The sequence below is a fragment of the Phocoena phocoena genome, chromosome 8 (assembly GCF_963924675.1).
Source record: "Phocoena phocoena chromosome 8, mPhoPho1.1, whole genome shotgun sequence".
NCBI lineage: Eukaryota > Metazoa > Chordata > Mammalia > Artiodactyla > Phocoenidae > Phocoena > Phocoena phocoena.
In genome coordinates, this window is record NC_089226.1 from 60,600,896 (window position 1) to 60,618,095 (window position 17,200).

Here is a 17,200-nt window from a genome sequence, read left to right on the forward strand (position 1 = left end):
TGGTGGTCCAGTGGTTAAGAATCCACCTGGTGGGCACTCTTGGTTAAAAATCAAGGATCTAGATATATAAAATAGTTTAAGAAAAGGTCAAGGGACACTTGTAAAAATTTTCTCTAATATTTTTGTTAGGAATGATTGAGGTTTGGTAGTTATGCTTTTTAAAAATCTTCATGAATTAAAGTTCTTGGGATTTCCATTAAAAAACTGTTCAGATGCTCCACTTAAAAAGAGAGGGATAGGGCTTCCTTGGTGGCGCAGTGGTTGAGACTCTGCCTGCCGATGTAGGGGACACGGGTTTGTGCCCCAGTCCGGGAAGATCCCACATGCTGCAGAGCGGCTAGGCCTGTGAGCTATGGCCGCTGAGCCTGCACGTCCGGAGCCTGTGCTCCGCAACGGGAGAGGCCACAACAGTGAGAGGCCCGCGTACCGTTAAAAAAAAAAAAAAGAGAGGGATAAAAACAAGATCGGGAAAATGCTGATAGCTGAAACTGGGAAATAAGTACATGAGAGTTCGTTATACCATTCCTTCTGTTTTTGTGTTTAAGTATAAATTTTTAACAAAAAGTTTAAAAGTGAGTAAGGGTTGCTATAGGCAACTAGTGCCATGTGGAATGGAAGGGGAAATGGATCTCAAGAGGGCTGGTGGGAATTAGGGGCTCTTACATTTTAACCGTTGTTTCTTATTCACAGAGCAAATGTCAGAGCTGTTATTCAGTAACTGCATTTTATTTTATTTTATTTTTTTGGCCACGCAGCATGAGGGATCTTAGTTCCCCGACCAGGGATCCAACCCAGGCCCCTTGCAGTGGAAGCAGGGCATCTTAACCACTGGACTGCCAGGATGTCCCTCAATAATTACCATTTCATTGTTTTAAAGATTTATTTATTTATTTTTGGCTGTGTTGGGTCTTAGTTGCGGCACATGGGATCATTGCTGCAGCTCGTGGGCTCTTCATTGCAGCAAATGGGCTTCTCTCTAGTTGTGGCATGCAGGTTCCAGAGCATGTGGACTTTGCAGCTTGTGGCACACAGCCTCACTAGTTGAGGCGTGCAAGCTCTGGCACGCAGGCTTAGCTGCCCCGCAGCATGTGGATCTTTGTTCCCTGACCAGGGATCGAACCTGCGTCCCCTGCATTGTAAGGCGGATTCTTTACCACTGGGCCACCAGGGAAGTCCCAATAATTGCATTTTAGACTTCAATATTTAAAAAAGGATTTCCTGGTCTGAAAATTAGTAACAAATTATAAATTTCTGCCAAAAGAGCCAATTAATAACAATACTTTAAATACCTTCTACTGATGATCAGAAAACCATGAAAACTCAGAACTTATTTCTCTTTATTTTAGAAAATTTTAACAAGATCATATCTTGGTCAATTTTCCAAAGTTAATATAAAGACCAAAGCATAAATTAATTCCTATCTAAAACTACTGGAGTGGATTTATTCTTAATAATAGCTTAAGATTTTTCTCCCTCATTTGTTATTTTTTAAAACTTACTCTGCCCAAATGTTGAAGCTGTGCCAAAGCCACCGGTGCCACCCCCAAAGGGTGTTCCAAATGACTTATTAAACATCTTCGAAATCTTCAGAAAGCTGGAAAGAAGAAAAAAATTATCACTTTTTAAAGACCACAGAATGCAATGGAATTTTTTTCAGAAAAATGTATCATTCTACAAATTTAGTTAGGCCTATTCAAACTACAGCATAACGTTCACTCTCATTCAATATCCTAAAACTCTATATGATAAAACAGACTTTGTAAAGTTGAGCTGAAATGAATTAGTACCATAATGTGAAGTTAAACTTCATATCCCACCAACAACCATCCCATTAAAACAATGTTTTTCGACCTTTTTGAAAAACCTAAGCCCCCCTTTAATAAAGATTTCAGGTCTACTATACCAGATTTTGGTATGTCCCACGTAGTAAGTTATGCAGAATACCCATTAAAAATTACAAGGATATTCTCTTATCCCAACCACCTGAGAGGCTAAAATTTTTGTCAGGCTTTAGTTTCAACAGTTTGCATTGTAAAGTTTCCCCCCCATTTGCTTGTATATAAAATGATGTAATATTGTTCTTCAAACTATACACACCTCCTCCTCCCATCTCTAAATTCCAGAGATTCTGGTGCCCTGACATTCTTTTTGAGATTACTTCTTAACACTACTCTCTATGGTCCCCTGCTTATCTATCTTCTACTTCTTCTGGGAATATTACAGAAAACCTTTGGTCAAAACCCCCACTGCATATGAATGAGTCCCCTCCAGTATCCAAACTATACGCCCAGGCACACTTAATGAATTGGACCAAAGTTCCAACAAGTACAAAAATGAAGTTTGATTTCCCCCACCTAGATCTGAATGAAAACAAGGTAAAGGTATAGTTTACTAAAGAAGTAAACACTTTCCCCCTCTATAAATTTTCCTTAAACTTAGGACATCTGCTACCACTTAACAGCCAGCAGACAAGAAAATAACGAGTAAACTACTTTAAATATGAAAACTCAGAAAATAGTCAATCATGTTTGTTTGGATTTTATTAACAGGCATGGTGGCTTTTTTATTATTTACACATAATGAAGTGGTGTTTTTCTTCTAGTAAAATCATATGCCTCATTCATATAATAGAATTAAACGTATCAATAACATGTTGAGGTGTGCCCCACCCACAATATTCCAGTGTCCCATTAGCACTTTGGTATTCTAACATCCAAAACGTTTTGTGCAACACTGGGGAAAAGGTGAAATAAGAAATGCTTTTTTATAGAAAGCAATAGTCTGCCCCCTGTGTTCCCCTAGAAAAAAAATTCCAGCACTTAGCTCTTTATCCTAACATCCAGGAATTTAATAACTCCTTCAATTAAACAAAGCTCACTGAAACCAGTGTTCAAGAAGGCCACATCAGAATTAGATGGCAAGCTTTTCAAAGTACAAGCCTCTAGGCCCCATTCCAGAAGTCAGAAACCAAAATGTCCAGGATTGGGATGTAGACATTTGCATTTTGAAAGGCTCCTCAAGTGACTCTAATGCATTCCCTTGGAACTGGAGGCTGTATTTCAGGTAATCATCATTTCTCTTTCAGTAATGAGATCTGCTTGAAGTTTCCTGCCTTCCCAATTTATCAGGTGTCACAAAGTGACAGACTGGACCTTTACCATATTAACTGGTGACTCTCCCTTCCAGGGGAAATATTCTTGGAAGTACTATTGTTTTGCTTTTCAAACAGTTCATTCAGAATTGACAGTTATGCTAGGGGTCAGATGTCTGGACCAACTCATTTTGATTGTACTCTCTCTCACACTGCAGTCTTGGGTCACAGCCCCAACTAAATCCACTTTATCTGCTGACTAAATTTTTTGACCTGTCACCAGTAAGGTAAAAACTGAGTTGTAATATTGTTATCATGCTAAATCTGCCATTTGTTTTCTTATTTGACCCCACAAATAGCAATCTATTCGTGTAAATCTGACATCTTCCATACAGCTGACATGTCAGGATGCAAAAGCCTAGTTAATAGTTTTTCTCTATGAAATCTGTCCTCATATAGAAGATTTTAGTGTTAATTAGGGTTTCAGTGGCACTAGGTTCTACAGACCAAATCCACAACTTCTAGCAATCAAAATTTGATTTAAAACAGTCTTATCCTAACATAAAAACCTAGTATCACACATATATTCCACAAAGGATTTTAAGTAGTAATAAAATATCCTGAGAAACATCTCACAGTTTACAAGCCCTTATATATTATCTCAACAACCCTAAAAGGATCGTATGGAAACAGGATCAGGTGTTCAGCAAGTTTCCCCAAGGTCAAAGAAGTGATAAGTGGTAGATCCCCAGTTTAACCTCTGACTTGCCATGGACACCTTCAATCCTAGGATGGAAGATACTAAGAAACAAGCAAGAACATGTGCCGTATATTAAGGAAATTCATCTGTTCCAGACCCAAGAACAAGGACAATACAGGGACCAAATCCAATTTAAACTCCTGGAAAAAAAGCTTCTCACTCAAGCTCAGCCTATATTTTTGGTTCTGGCAAGGATGAGCCTGGTTTAGCCTCAAGCCTGATCACACTGGGATTCTAAGTGTTTTTTAAAAAACTATCACTGTGGAAGCCAACCAAGATTTTGGAAACAGCCTCATTATTTTTATCATGATCGTTAGAAATTAAAGAATGGCTAATACATTAAACCCTTTGCTCTTCAAACAAATCAATTTCCTGAATATGCTATGAAATGTCAGTGACTCATGAGAAATGCCCCCCCCCACCGACCCTACCAAACAACGTACTAATTCATTCTTCAAAACCTAGTTCAAATGACATCTCTTCTATAAGCCTTCTCAAACTCCCTTTAGCAATTAGTCATTCCTTTGGGCTTCCATGGCACATTATGATTTGTTTACACATATCTATCTTGACTCTATAGTGGACCCGTGATAACACCAACTACACAGATCTCCCTTTGGGACTCAAGGATTAGTTGTCCCAGCTGCTGGGAAGTACTACCAAAAGATTGCCCTCAGCTGTCGGCCCTCTTCAGAACAGCTGAGAGCTGCCTCACCCAAGGTCAGATCATCTCCGGAGGATAGACCATATCCAAAAGCCAGGCACCTTTGCTCCACCTTAGGGTAACTCTGAAGGGTGATCCTAGCTTCATACTCTCCATGGATTGGCTGAGGCCTTCATTAAGATCACAATTCAATTTCTTCCTCAGCTCATTTCTGCTTCCTTCTCTCCCACAGGTGGTGATCCCAAGCTCACTCTCTAATAAAACTCATGCAGGATTATCTCCAAGTCAGTGGCTGCTTCCCAAGGAAGTCAACCTCTCAACCTCCCCCAACGATCCCCTCAATACGTAATCAACTCCTCTAAGGTAGGAATAGTACTATTTGTATCTACTATCCCAAAACGTAACAATGGGTCTGAAACATAGATGTACTCATTTTCTAAATTAATGATAATCATCACGAATGTGCCTTTAAAACACAGTCTAAATGATCAAGTTACTTTATTTTTTTTTTTAATTTATTTATTTGGCTGCACCGGGTCTTAGTTGCAGCATGCGGGATCTAGTTCTTTGACCAGGGATCGAACCGGGGGCCCCCTGCACTGGGAGTATGGAGTCTTAACTGCTGGACCACCATGGAAGTCCCATGATCAAGTTACTTTAGAAGTACCTTCTAACTTAAAATTATGTTAGATTAATTCTCACAACAAAAGGAAGCCATGAAAGGAAAGATTCTTGGTAGAATTTATCATTTAATTCAGAGGTTGCTAAAGGGAAGAGATCACACAATGGCTGGATACAACCACCAGACACTTCCTTGGCCTGTTATATATACATACATACACACACACACACACACACACACACACACACACACACACGGTATATTATACACATACATATGTATGCATTTTGAAATGTTTACGTATATATATATATTGTCAATCTAGCTGATAACATTTAAAATAGGGATATGTCAGAAAAATGATTAAGCAGACTAGGACTATAATCACTTCATGGCAGTAAGAGTCTGGAGCTTAGTAGGAACTGTCTCTTTTGGTCATAGCCATACTCTCTAATGTGCCACAATACCCACCCAGTATCATTCATCTCCATCAGCTGCCTGGCCCCAACAGGTTTTGAGTTTGTAACTTCTGATATAACCAGAGAAAGAACCCACACATTAAGAACTCAAAGAGCATGTAATTGCCAAGAAGTAAGAAGTCAAAATTAGGTAGGAAAATGGGCGAGAACTGTGAGGAAAAATTCCTGATGATTTAGAATGTGAACTAGGTCTTAAGGGATTAGAAAGAGAAGAGAGGGAAAGCATAAGAAAGGTACACAGGTAAGAATGGGTTATTTGTGTACCTCTCCTATCTGGCCTTGTATCTCAACACCAAGCCCAGTTTCCCTCATATGATAAGCATATAATAAATGTACTTAACAGTTTATTATGTAATGATGTCATTAACATTAAATTACCCAATTAAAGGAGTGAATCAGAGCATTCTGCTAAGTATGTACCCAGAATATGGTGTATCAAGAGTAAGGCACCACCAGAACATTTGAACAAAGTTACCCTATGAGAATTATTCCAAGTAAAAGATGTTAAATGAAAAAAAGGAAGTTGAAAAAGATACATTTGGCAGATTCTTTCTGTAAAATAGACAAGGTAATACACTGTTATTTATGGATACATATATACATAGTAAAAGTAAAAGAGGGCGACTAGTTACTAAAATAGAGGAAGGTGGTTGCCTCTGGGGAGAGGAAGGGAAATGAGGCATGGGGCAGAGATTCAGAGGACCCAAACTTTTCTGTAATGTTTACTTCCTCTATTAACAATAACAAAAGATCTAGAGGATGCAGATATTTGCACTAACTCTCTATTTCCATTAAAAAATCTATTCAAAAAAGAAGTAATCCTAGAGACTGAAATGTGTGGAACTTCTAAATTCATTCAAGTTTAAAGGAATAGCACATATTCAAGTCTTTATCCTTTCAAATACATTAACCTGGCCCAAACTAAAACCCTCCTAGAGTAAATAATACTAGCTAATCCTTAAGTTCCTACTGTGTCCCAAGGGCTGTTCTAAGTGCTTTTTTAAAAAAATTCTATTCACTTATTTATGGCTGGGTTGGGTCTTCGTTGCTGCGCGCGGGCTTTCTTTAGTCTTCATTGCGGTGCGCAGGCTTCTCATTGCAGTGGCTTCTCTTGTTGCAGAGCACAGGTTCTAGGCACGCGGACTCAGTACTTGCGTCGCAGGCTCTAGAGTGCAGGCTCAGCAGTTGTGCGCACGGGCTTAGTTGCTCCGAGGCATGTGGGACCTTCCCCGACCAGGGTTGAACCCCTGCCTCCTGCATTGGCAGGCAGATCCTTTTTTTTTCTTTTTTAAATTAACATCTTTATTGGAGTATAACTGCTTTACAATGGTGTGTTAGTTTCTGCTGTATAACAAAGTGAATCAGCTATACATATATCCCCATATTTCCTCCCTCTTGCGTCTCCCTCCCACCCTCCCTATCCCACCCCTCTAGGTGGACACAAAGCACCAAGCTGATCTCCCTGTGCAATGCAGCTGCTTCCCACTAGCTATCTATTTTACATTTGGTAGTGTATATATGTCTCACTTCATCTCTCACTTCGTCCCAGCTTACCCTTCCCCCTCCCAGTGTCCTCAAGTTCATTCTCTATGTCTGCATCTTTATTCTGGCAGGCGGATTCTTTTTTTTTTTTTTTTTTTTTTGCGGTACGCGGGCATCTCACTGTTGCGGCCTCTCCCGTTGCGGAGCACAGGCTCCAGACGCGCAGGCTCAGCGGCCATGGCTCACGGGCCCAGCCGCTCCGCGGCATGTGGGATCCTCCCGGACCGGGGCACGAACCTGTGTCCCCTGCATCGGCAGGCGGACTCCCAACCACTGCGCCACCAGGGAAGCCCTAGCAGGCGGATTCTTAATCACTGCGCCACCAGGGAAGTCCTAAGTGCTTTTTAATGAATTCTCTTATGAACCTCCCAAAAATCCAATAAGGTAGTTATTCTTATCCCTATTTTACAAATGGGGAAATTGAGACAGAAATAACTTGCCGAAGATCACAAAGTTGTTATTTACTCCAGAAGCTATGCTCCTAGAGTCCTCCTTAAGAAAGAACACTGACAACTAAAGGGAAATGACTTTACATTCATTACAAATAGGGAACCTATAAGACCAAAATTTGGCAGTATTGATCCAGCACTATCAGGAGAAAGAGACACTTCTCTGGCAAACATGGGAGTTCTAGTCACCAGAAAGGTAATCTCTCTCATGGACTGACAATTTATAAGGTTATCACCATGGCTTCTATGAACTTTCCTACAAAGATTAACCACTTCCTCTATGGATGGACTGACTTACACTCGTTGCAATTTTTTTTGGTGTAAGACATATTTAGAGGGACGTCCCTGGTGGCGCAGTAGTTAAGAATCCACCTGCCAATGCAGGGGACACGGGTTCGAGCCCTGGTCTGGGAAGATCCCGCATGCCGCGGAGCAACTAAGCCCATGTACCACAACTACTGAGCCTGCACACCACAACTACTGAAGCCCACACGCCTAGAGCCCGTGCTTTGCAACAAGAGAAGCCACCTCAATGAGAAGCCTGTGCACCTTAACAAAGAGTAGCCCCTGCTCGCCGCAACTAGAGAAAGCCCAGGCGCAGCAACAAAGACCCAATGCAGCCCAATAAAAGTGTCTTTCAACTATTTCAATTTATTCAATTTCCCCTTAAAATTAAAAAAAGACATATTTAGAAAGAAAAAAAAATGAAATAGTGTTATACAGAAAGAGACAATGTCCTTAAATTTACTGTTCTCTATGCTCAATCTTTTAATTAATAATTCAGACTGTCAGATATAAGAAAGAGGTAGCCTTAATGACAGGTTAACAGTAGTCCAGTATTCTCCCACTGTCCCAACTAAAGCTCAATAAACTGATGTCCAATTTTCGTGAGCTTTGTGAACTCTGGGCACAATGACAAAACTGTTTTCTTCCAGAAAAGTGGTGGACAGACCCTGAAACATGGTAACACCCAGTCAACTGCCAACTTTAAGTGCTATCTGAATGACTAAGCAAGCTTGCTGCTCTCTGACAACAGAAAGTCACACAAATGGGAAGTAATTTTTTCTTTCCACTTCACTGAGTTCCTTTGTATCAAACTCAGTAAAGAGCAAAAACACTAAATATCTGTTAGATAAATGGACTAGTATAGTACTTTCCAGCTTACAAAGTACTTTTTCATATAGTCTCTCATCTAATCTTCACAAAAGTACTTAAAAAGACAGGAATTATCATCACAGATAAACTGAATAGAAAAATACTAATTTTTGCCTTGGATGAGAGAAGAGGGATGGGAGTTGGGGAGAATTCCAGGTAAAAGAGATTGGCCTAATCTTAATCACCTAATAATATAGCCCAGCAAAACTATCCACTTGTTTTACAGTATCCTTCCTATGATTAATCCCCAGATCAAGCCATTCCCCTTGTTAGAACATTCATTCTTCTCTCTAAATACTATGTTCCCTTTTCTTTCTAAAAATTGCTGCTCAAGCCTCACTTGCTTCACATGACTGTCCCAGATTAGACCCTTCAGACTCTTATCAGTATAAAAATACTTCCCCTCCCCCTCCCCCTTTCCAACCCCTATTACATAAACTAATGCCTCCCAGCTGTTTTTAGTTATGCAATATATTTGCTGTTATACCTGCCACTTGAGTATATGAGTTGTTTGCTGCCCTGGTAAAAAGCATCTTGATTTTGCTTCATTTCTCCCATTCGTGTGTAAAATTAACTTGAAATAATCCACAGTGTCTAATACAGCTCCTTCCTCATAGTGCTGAGTAGCATTTTTTCATCCCCTTAACATAACACTCATTTTACAAACTGAAGTAGTGAAGAATACATTAGCTTTAGGACAAATCTGTATTAAAAACTCTCTGCCACTTAGTATGTTTGCAGTTCTCTGTAAATCTAAAATTAATTCAAAATAAAAAGGTAAAAGAGGAATAAAAAACCGCTGCTACTTGCTACTGTGTAATTGTAGTTGAGTCATGATATTCAACCTCAGATCTCAATTTCTGTTGATACATCTGAACAATAGGGATTATACAGCCTACACCAAAGAACTGTTAGGAGGACAAAGTTGTCTCAAACTAGAGTTCCTCAAAAGCAGGTTTGTGTTTAGTTTTACAATATTTTTAATTAGAAAAATGTAATAATTTCCCCCCACTCTAAACCTTGATTGATCAATGCCTAGCTAGGACTCCATACATAATATGACTTATTTCCCAATACTTCAGTGTCATCTACTGACCACTTAACACAATTGTAAAGCACCACTGCAAACAATGAAAACAATTACCTCCCCACACAATATACCCAGTCACTCTGGATCATTCATTCACTTCTGCTCCTTTCACATCTCTAGCCTCATTCCCAACTACTCACCTTTTTAATTTACAAAACCATTTGCCTATTTCTTAAGAAGCTTATTCCAGCAAGAAGGGTTCGGGGGGCAGATACTAGTAATCTTTGTGTAAAAGCAGCACATGGAGGTCTAAACAAAGGCGTGATGATGAGTGACTCCAACACGTATTCAAGGAGGATGAACTGTTCCCTTCCTGAACAGATTAATTCAGGCATTCGATTATTCTTCCCTTGATCAGTGGTTTTCAAATAGTTAGCTATGGAACCCACTCCATAAAACAGACATAAGCACAAAAGCTGCCCTGGCTGAAGTAAAGAGGGGTGGGGGCACAGTAGAACCCCATCAGCTGACCCTTTCAAAGAAGCTTACAGCTGTATGAACCAGTGTGAAAAATTATTGCCCTAGATTAGTGGTTCTCAAACTGTGGTCCAAAGGCTCCTAGAAGTCCCCAAGACCTTGTTCGGGGGCCCAAGAAGTCAAAACCATTTTCATAACAAGCCTAAGACATTATTTGCCTTTTTAAAAAAAACTGTGCTGACCTCTACACCTAGAACCTGAGCATGAAACAAGACAATGGCCCCAAACTGTATACTCACTGGATTCTTCACTGCCACCCACTTATAGCACACACAAAACTCCACTTTTGGGCTTCCCTGGTGGCGCAGTGGTTGAGAGTCCGCCTGCCGATGCAGGGGACACGGGTTCGTGCCCCGGTCCGGGAAGATCCCACATGCCGCGGAGCGGCTGGGCCCGTGAGCCATGGCCGCTGAGCCTGCACATCCGGAGCCTGTGCTCCGCAACGGGGAGGGGCCACAACAGTGAGAGGCCCGCATACCACAAAAAAAAAAAAAAAAAAAAAATCCACTTTCACTTAAATGTCCTTGGTGGAGCAGTAAAAATTATGGATTGTATTAACACTTGACATTTCAGTACACATCTTTTCAATACTGTGTGATTATTTGGGGGGACGAAGTGGGAAGTACTCAAAAGCACTTCTACATATTGAAATACAATGGCTGTCCCAAGGAAAAACACTTGGGTGATTACTTTTGAGTAGAAAGCTGAACCAACTTTTTTTTAATGGAACTCCATTTTTATTTCAAAGAATAAATGACAAACTATGGTTACTTAGATTTGAAGAGAAAATTGGAATATTGAAAACTTGTGTACACCACTATGAGCCTGTCAACTTCCCAATTCTTAAAAGATTTATCTGATGAAATGGGTGGAAATATTAGCAACTGTAAATTTGTCAACATTTGGAAGAGCTGCGTAACTCAGTGCACCAATGATTCCTAATGACCAATATATAATGTCATAAAATCATGCACAGGTAAACACACACCCATTCAAAGTGCAAGACAGACCAATGAATTTTAATATAACATTGTACAAAAGTTCAGTGATATGGTTTCAGATTCCATGTTGCAACAAACCTTTAAGAAGGTTTGAGTGTACTGTCAAAGGAGAAATCTACAATTATTTGAAGAGGTCATTAGAACACTCCTTTTTCCAAATACTATATATCTGTATAAGGCTGGATTTCTTCACATACTTCAACTAAAACAACATACCAACCATCTGAATGCAAAAGATCTGCAAATTCAGTGGTCTTCTATTAAGCCAGACATTAAAAAGATTTGCAAAGATGTAAAACAATGCCAATGTTGTCACTAATAAATTTTTTAGTAACTTTTCATAAGAGTATTTTTAAATCAATAAATCTTTTAAAGATTAGTTTCAGTTTCTAGCTGTTCGGAGTCTGCAATAATTCTTAAAAGCATAAAGGAGTCCCAAGACCTCAAACTTTGAGAACTGCTAGACCATTGCTAGAGCCTCCTTCTAATCGTCTGACTCCAGTTTCACACCTTCCAATTTACCCTACTACCTCCCAGCTTAAACTAACTCTTAGTACCAGACTTAGGTAATTAGACCTATACTTTAAGAAATCATTTTTATTTCTCTACTAAAAAATTACAATTGTTTCGCATTACACTGAATTAAGTACAAACTCTTAAAATGTGGCAAATAATTCTCAGTGTTTATTAAATTCTCAGTCAGTACAATGGGACAAGACCTCCGATTCATGTGGCAGGTCGTGTATCAGTGAAATGGAAAGATAATGGAATCACAGAGCATCACATTTAATTGTATCAATTCAACTACAAGCTCTTTTTTGCCCTCTTCCACAAAAACAAGTAAGTATTGCTCTATTTACCCAACAACCTATCTCCTTTCAAACAGGACTTTGATTTCTCCTATCCCAGAGAAAGGGAGGTTACCACAGAAATGAAAGGAGAAACTAAAGAAAGTGACTCTAGGACTCTTAGCTTTTCAGCTTCCCATACCAGATTCTGACAATTTAAGGGTTTTCGAGAACAGTTTCAACCAGATGCAACTTATTAGCGGACTCCACAAGCATAGACCAGACATGATAAAGGTAAGATTTTTTTTACTGAAATACTGGGAACGTTTTCTCTAGAGCAGTGGTCTCACTCAGGGGCAGTTTTGCCTCCCAGGTAACATGTGACAATGTTTGGAGACATTCTTGGTTGTTACAACTTAGGGAGGGGGTGTTATGAGTACTTTATGGGTAAAATACTACAATACACAAATGCCAAATACTTAGGTTCAATTCCAAACACACAGAACGTACCAAGTTCTTAAGAAACACTGTTTACATACTTTGTCTCTAATACCTACTGGTAAATCTCTAAATTTCTTAATCTCCTAAACTTTGGACTAATTGCAGATGTGCTCTTTATTTACTGGAAATTAAATATCAGTACTACTACCCCTTTTTTCCTAAGGTTAATTGCTACTATAAAAAATCACAATAAAGTAATATTACTGATTTTTTCCAAGCTATGAACTTGGTTCCCTAAAAGTTGTGCTTGTTCTTAGTTATCCAGGAGCAAGTGGACATGAATAAAGTCAGGTACCAAAGTACCGTGTATCACACGAATGTTATGGGTCCTCTTATCTGGGCCCCGTATTTCAGGAGTATACAAATACCCAGCCTCTTTATAGACTATTTTTAGGCTTAACTCCTCCATATCTGTTTATCCATTCAGGCAAGCACACTTACTGCGGGCCTACTCTGTGCCAAGCAAACTGAATACGAAGTCAAAAATTTTTTTACCAGTCTAATAAAAAGACACAGCTAAAATACAAAATGATTTGTGCTATTAATAGAAGTATCAAATAAGTGTTATGGAAGCTTGCAGGGGAAAGAACGCCAGGAAAGGCTTCCCAGAAGAGAACATGTCACAGAAAACATACCCTGTTCACCTCTTAGTATTAAGACTACAGTTCTCTTCTGCTCTTACACACATTTTTCAGTTTTTGCTTCGTCATCTAAACAAGAGGAAAGTGACAATCTGACTTATGTGAACAGACCAAAGTGGCCTTCATCAAATCTCAATGAAGAGTCAAAAAATAACCTTATCAAATTATTTCCCAGTACCTCCTTCCTGTCCAACTTCTGGTTTGTTTTTTAAATATCCTAACTTCTTCGATCAAGTTCCAAACACACCATCTGTCACTCAGTCAACAAGTGTTTCCTTCTGAATTTATAAGACTGTCACAGGGGATGATCACTGCTCTTTCTTTCTTCCAGTTAGCTTCTTCTCCCAAAATAGTTTAATCTTCTAATTTCATTCTACTACAATTTTCGAATTCAGTAACAGAGGCGCTATGAGTTCCGAGGTACAAGAAATACAAAATGACTGCTATGTACCTTTCTAAATCTTGTCCATATTTCTGGTTTTCTATTGCAATATTGCTGTAGTTCATTAACTGGACTCTTTCTTCTGAGTCCCCAGCAGCTGTCACAAATAAAAATTTCAGACCTGGGACAGGAAACTAGCCAATGACATGTAGTTTTATCGATTCATTTCCAATACATAACATAACTAACATTCTTTAACCAACTTGTAAGTTTAGTTCTCATAGTCTAGGTGAAGTAATGAAGCGTCTGCCTTCCCACGAACAGAGCTGGTAGTAACTAAATTGGAAACGCTATTGAAGACTAGGTCTGCTCCTAACTATCCAATGTCCCTACCTTAACCCCTCCACTCTTCCAAAGGGAATCCTCAGTAATGGGAGGCTGGAACACCCAGGGCGGGCAGTGTAGTAGAAAAATTTCTACACTGAGTCAGATGTAGCATTGGCTAATCCTGTTTCTTCTCTGGGCCTCGGTTTCTCCACCTATAAAACTTGCATTTAACGTAGAGTAGGGGGATTGGCTTAATTTCTAAGGTCCTTATGGCGATAGTAATTCAAAAACCTCACCTCGTCTAGCTTTAGGTGGAACACGTGGGAGAACAGAAAATAAGCTTTCACTCCATTAAACCGACCTTAATTCTCAGATACTGTTTTAAAAAGGTATCAAACTCCCGACGCACTCACACTCCCCTGGGGCTGCAAATTTCCCCTTGGAGAAGCCAAGGCACATAAAGCCCATCCCGCACGATGGTCGGAGAAGTGCTGGGAAAACCGTACTCAGGGTCTCAAGGCGCTGCCCCCGCAAAGGGCCGGCCCACCTAACCACCGCCTGGCAAATGAATGAGTACAACCAGCTAGAGGGACACCCCTCAACGTAGGCTGCAACGCAAGACCCCAGGGCCCAGATCCCACCGATAGCGACTCCTTCCCAGAGCCCGAAAAGCTGGGCCTCTGGGCCGCAGGGTCGCGGGCCCCGCCCCCTCCCTCAGGGCAGAAGGTGCGCGCCCCGGCTCGAGACTCGGGCGCGGAGAGGGCCTGGGACTCCCCGCGAACCCGCCCGCCCTGAGAGGAGGTGGAGCCTGCCGGTCCCCGGCCGCCGCCACCCCGGCTCCCGACTTACCACGATGCGGTGGGGGACGAGAAGTGTCAGGAGTGAGGGCCTAGGCCGTCTGCCACCCGCCGCTCAGAGAGCAGCGCGCGGCCGTCACAAAACCGTCGCCGCCGCCACCACCTCCGCTACCGACCGCCGCTTCGGGCGCAGCGCGCAGAGGGCCCGACTGCGTCACACGCCGCCTGCCGTCAGAGGCTCGCTGCGGCCGCTCCGCCCTCGCTGTCTGCTCATTGGCAGATACCGCCGCCACTCTAGGCCCACCCTGTTATTCATTGGACCTAGAGTCTTTTGAAACCGAACGTGAGGGCTGTCTTTGGGAGACTGGAGAGGGGGAAGAGGAGGGACGGAAGGAATTAGGGGGAGGAAGCGGGAGGGGCAGTGGGAGGGACATGAAGTACGGCCCCTCGCCGCCACGGTTGGCTGGGAGGGAGTCGTGACGTCACAAGGGCCCCTAGAGGTAGGCTGGTGAGTGGCTACATCGGGCGGGGGGAGGAGAGAAGAGTGATGACGCTATGCTGAGGCTCCGCCCCCCTTCTTTGGAGCGGAGAGACTCGGGTTGCTGATGCTCGGGCCAATCAGAGTGAAGGCTCCAGGATGGCATGGTAACTATTCTACCCTTACTTTTCTCCAGTCCTCGGGCTGTGACGGGAAAGCTCCCCCGTTGTCTTGCCCTTACTTCCTGGCCAGACCACGTGCGGAGCTGGAGGGACCTCCTAGGAGGTCTATCTGCGTAGCTCACCTGCAGCTGCTCCGAGGCCCGCAAACCTGGCCTCCTTGTCTCCTGACCCATGCCAGCCCCAACACAACCTTTCCCTCTCTGAATCCCTAGAATGGACGTTGGGAACATTAGAGGTGCCTTAAGGGAATGGTTCAGCTTAGAGTTTGGTACAAATGACAATTCTCGGAACTTCTTTCCCACCTGCACTTTAGGAACCCCTACTTATTCTTAAAGTCTAGTTGAAATGTTCCCGCTTCTCTGGGATCTCTCACAGCTAGTTGGAGTAATGCTTGGGCAGGCCTCTGTTACAGCCTTGTTACTTTGTATTCTGTTATTTACTTTCCTATCTTCTGGTGCCGGGCTCTTGAAGTCCAGAGCTTCATTTTCAAGTTGGTGTTCCTTTCCCTCAAGACCTAGCCCAGAGCAGAAGCCTGATATCTCAAGGGGGTGGGTTGAGCATGTTCTAGAAACTAGATCTATTGACTGTGGGTCCCACACAAAATAGCAGAGACTGTGTTCAGAAAGCAAAACCTATTAGGATTACCGCTCCACCACCCCCTCCTCCTGGGACATATCTACAAAATTGAAATGGGCCCTGCCCAAAACATGGATAAACTTAAATCACCCTGGGTTTTCAGTGGTGGCAAGGGATTAGAGTTACTTAGTCAAAAAGTGAACACACCATTGTAAAGCAGTTATACTCCAATAAAGATGTTAAAAAAAAAAAAGTGGAGTGATCTGGTAGTAAAGGTAAAATAAGATAATGGATGGAAGAAACCTAGTGCATTGTAGATGTTCAGTAGGTGCTTGAAGGAAGAAAAAAATAAATATGTGGATGGTCAAATAGGAAAGCTAAACATCTGACTCCAGACACCTTTCCCCAACTACTCCATCCAAAGGTCACTCCTTTCCCTCCACCCTCCCTTGCCTATATTCAGCATTAGAAAGTCATTAGGTCTCCCTGGAGAGTTACAGTAGCTTCCTCACTGCCCTCCTGAACCTTTGATTTCTCACCTTCCAATCCTCAAACCCAGCTCTGTTTAAGGCTCTCCTCTGCTTACTTATTCTGATGTCCCTAAGGCCAGCTACACAGCATAGGTGTACATTAAATGTTTGATGCATGAATGAGAGAATTATTTTCTTAAATAGAAAAGAAGTATGGGACTTTTGAGTCAGAGAACCCTGGGTTTAAATCTGAGCCCAACCATGTATTAACTGTATGAACTTTGGGCAAATTTCTTAACCCCTCTGAACCTCAGTTTCCTTGTCTGTAAAATGGGGGTAATAATTGTACTTGCCTCACAGATTTGTGAGAATTAAATGAGCTGAGGCATATGGTAACTGGTACACAGGTACCCTCAATAAATGATAGATATTATTTGTATTCTTTAAAAATGTTAAGGAATTCCCATTCTAAATATTCTAAGACATGGATTCTGACACAGAAAAGGAGCTCAGAAATATGTCTTGTGTGAGTGAGTGTATTTAGTCCAGAGTACTAGCAGGTGTGCAGGAGCTGGGTCCCTTAAGTAGTGTATACTTATTGGAAGACTGGAGGGAGAGACACTGGACAAGGAGTGCTCCAGGGAGGAATTTCCTGTGATCATGGTGATTTCTAAGTAGAAGGACCTCTTGTTAGGTACTCTGGTAGGCATGTGGCCTACAAGCTCATC

The 17,200-nt window shown here is 41.6% G+C and overlaps 1 protein-coding gene across 1 annotated transcript in view; it reads right to left on the reverse strand.

The window, feature by feature from the left end:
• The window catches only part of NUP98 (nucleoporin 98 and 96 precursor), a 98,758-nt gene extending 83,781 nt beyond the window's left edge, over positions 1–14,977 (reverse strand). The window contains exons 1-2 of the mRNA XM_065882522.1: positions 14,819–14,977; positions 1,500–1,594 (exon numbers count right to left, since the gene is read on the reverse strand). Coding sequence (XP_065738594.1) covers positions 1,500–1,575 — 76 coding nt within the window. The 5' untranslated portion in view covers positions 1,576–1,594; positions 14,819–14,977. The remainder of the gene's footprint in view (positions 1–1,499; positions 1,595–14,818) is intronic.
• Positions 14,978–17,200: the final 2,223 nt, after the last annotated feature.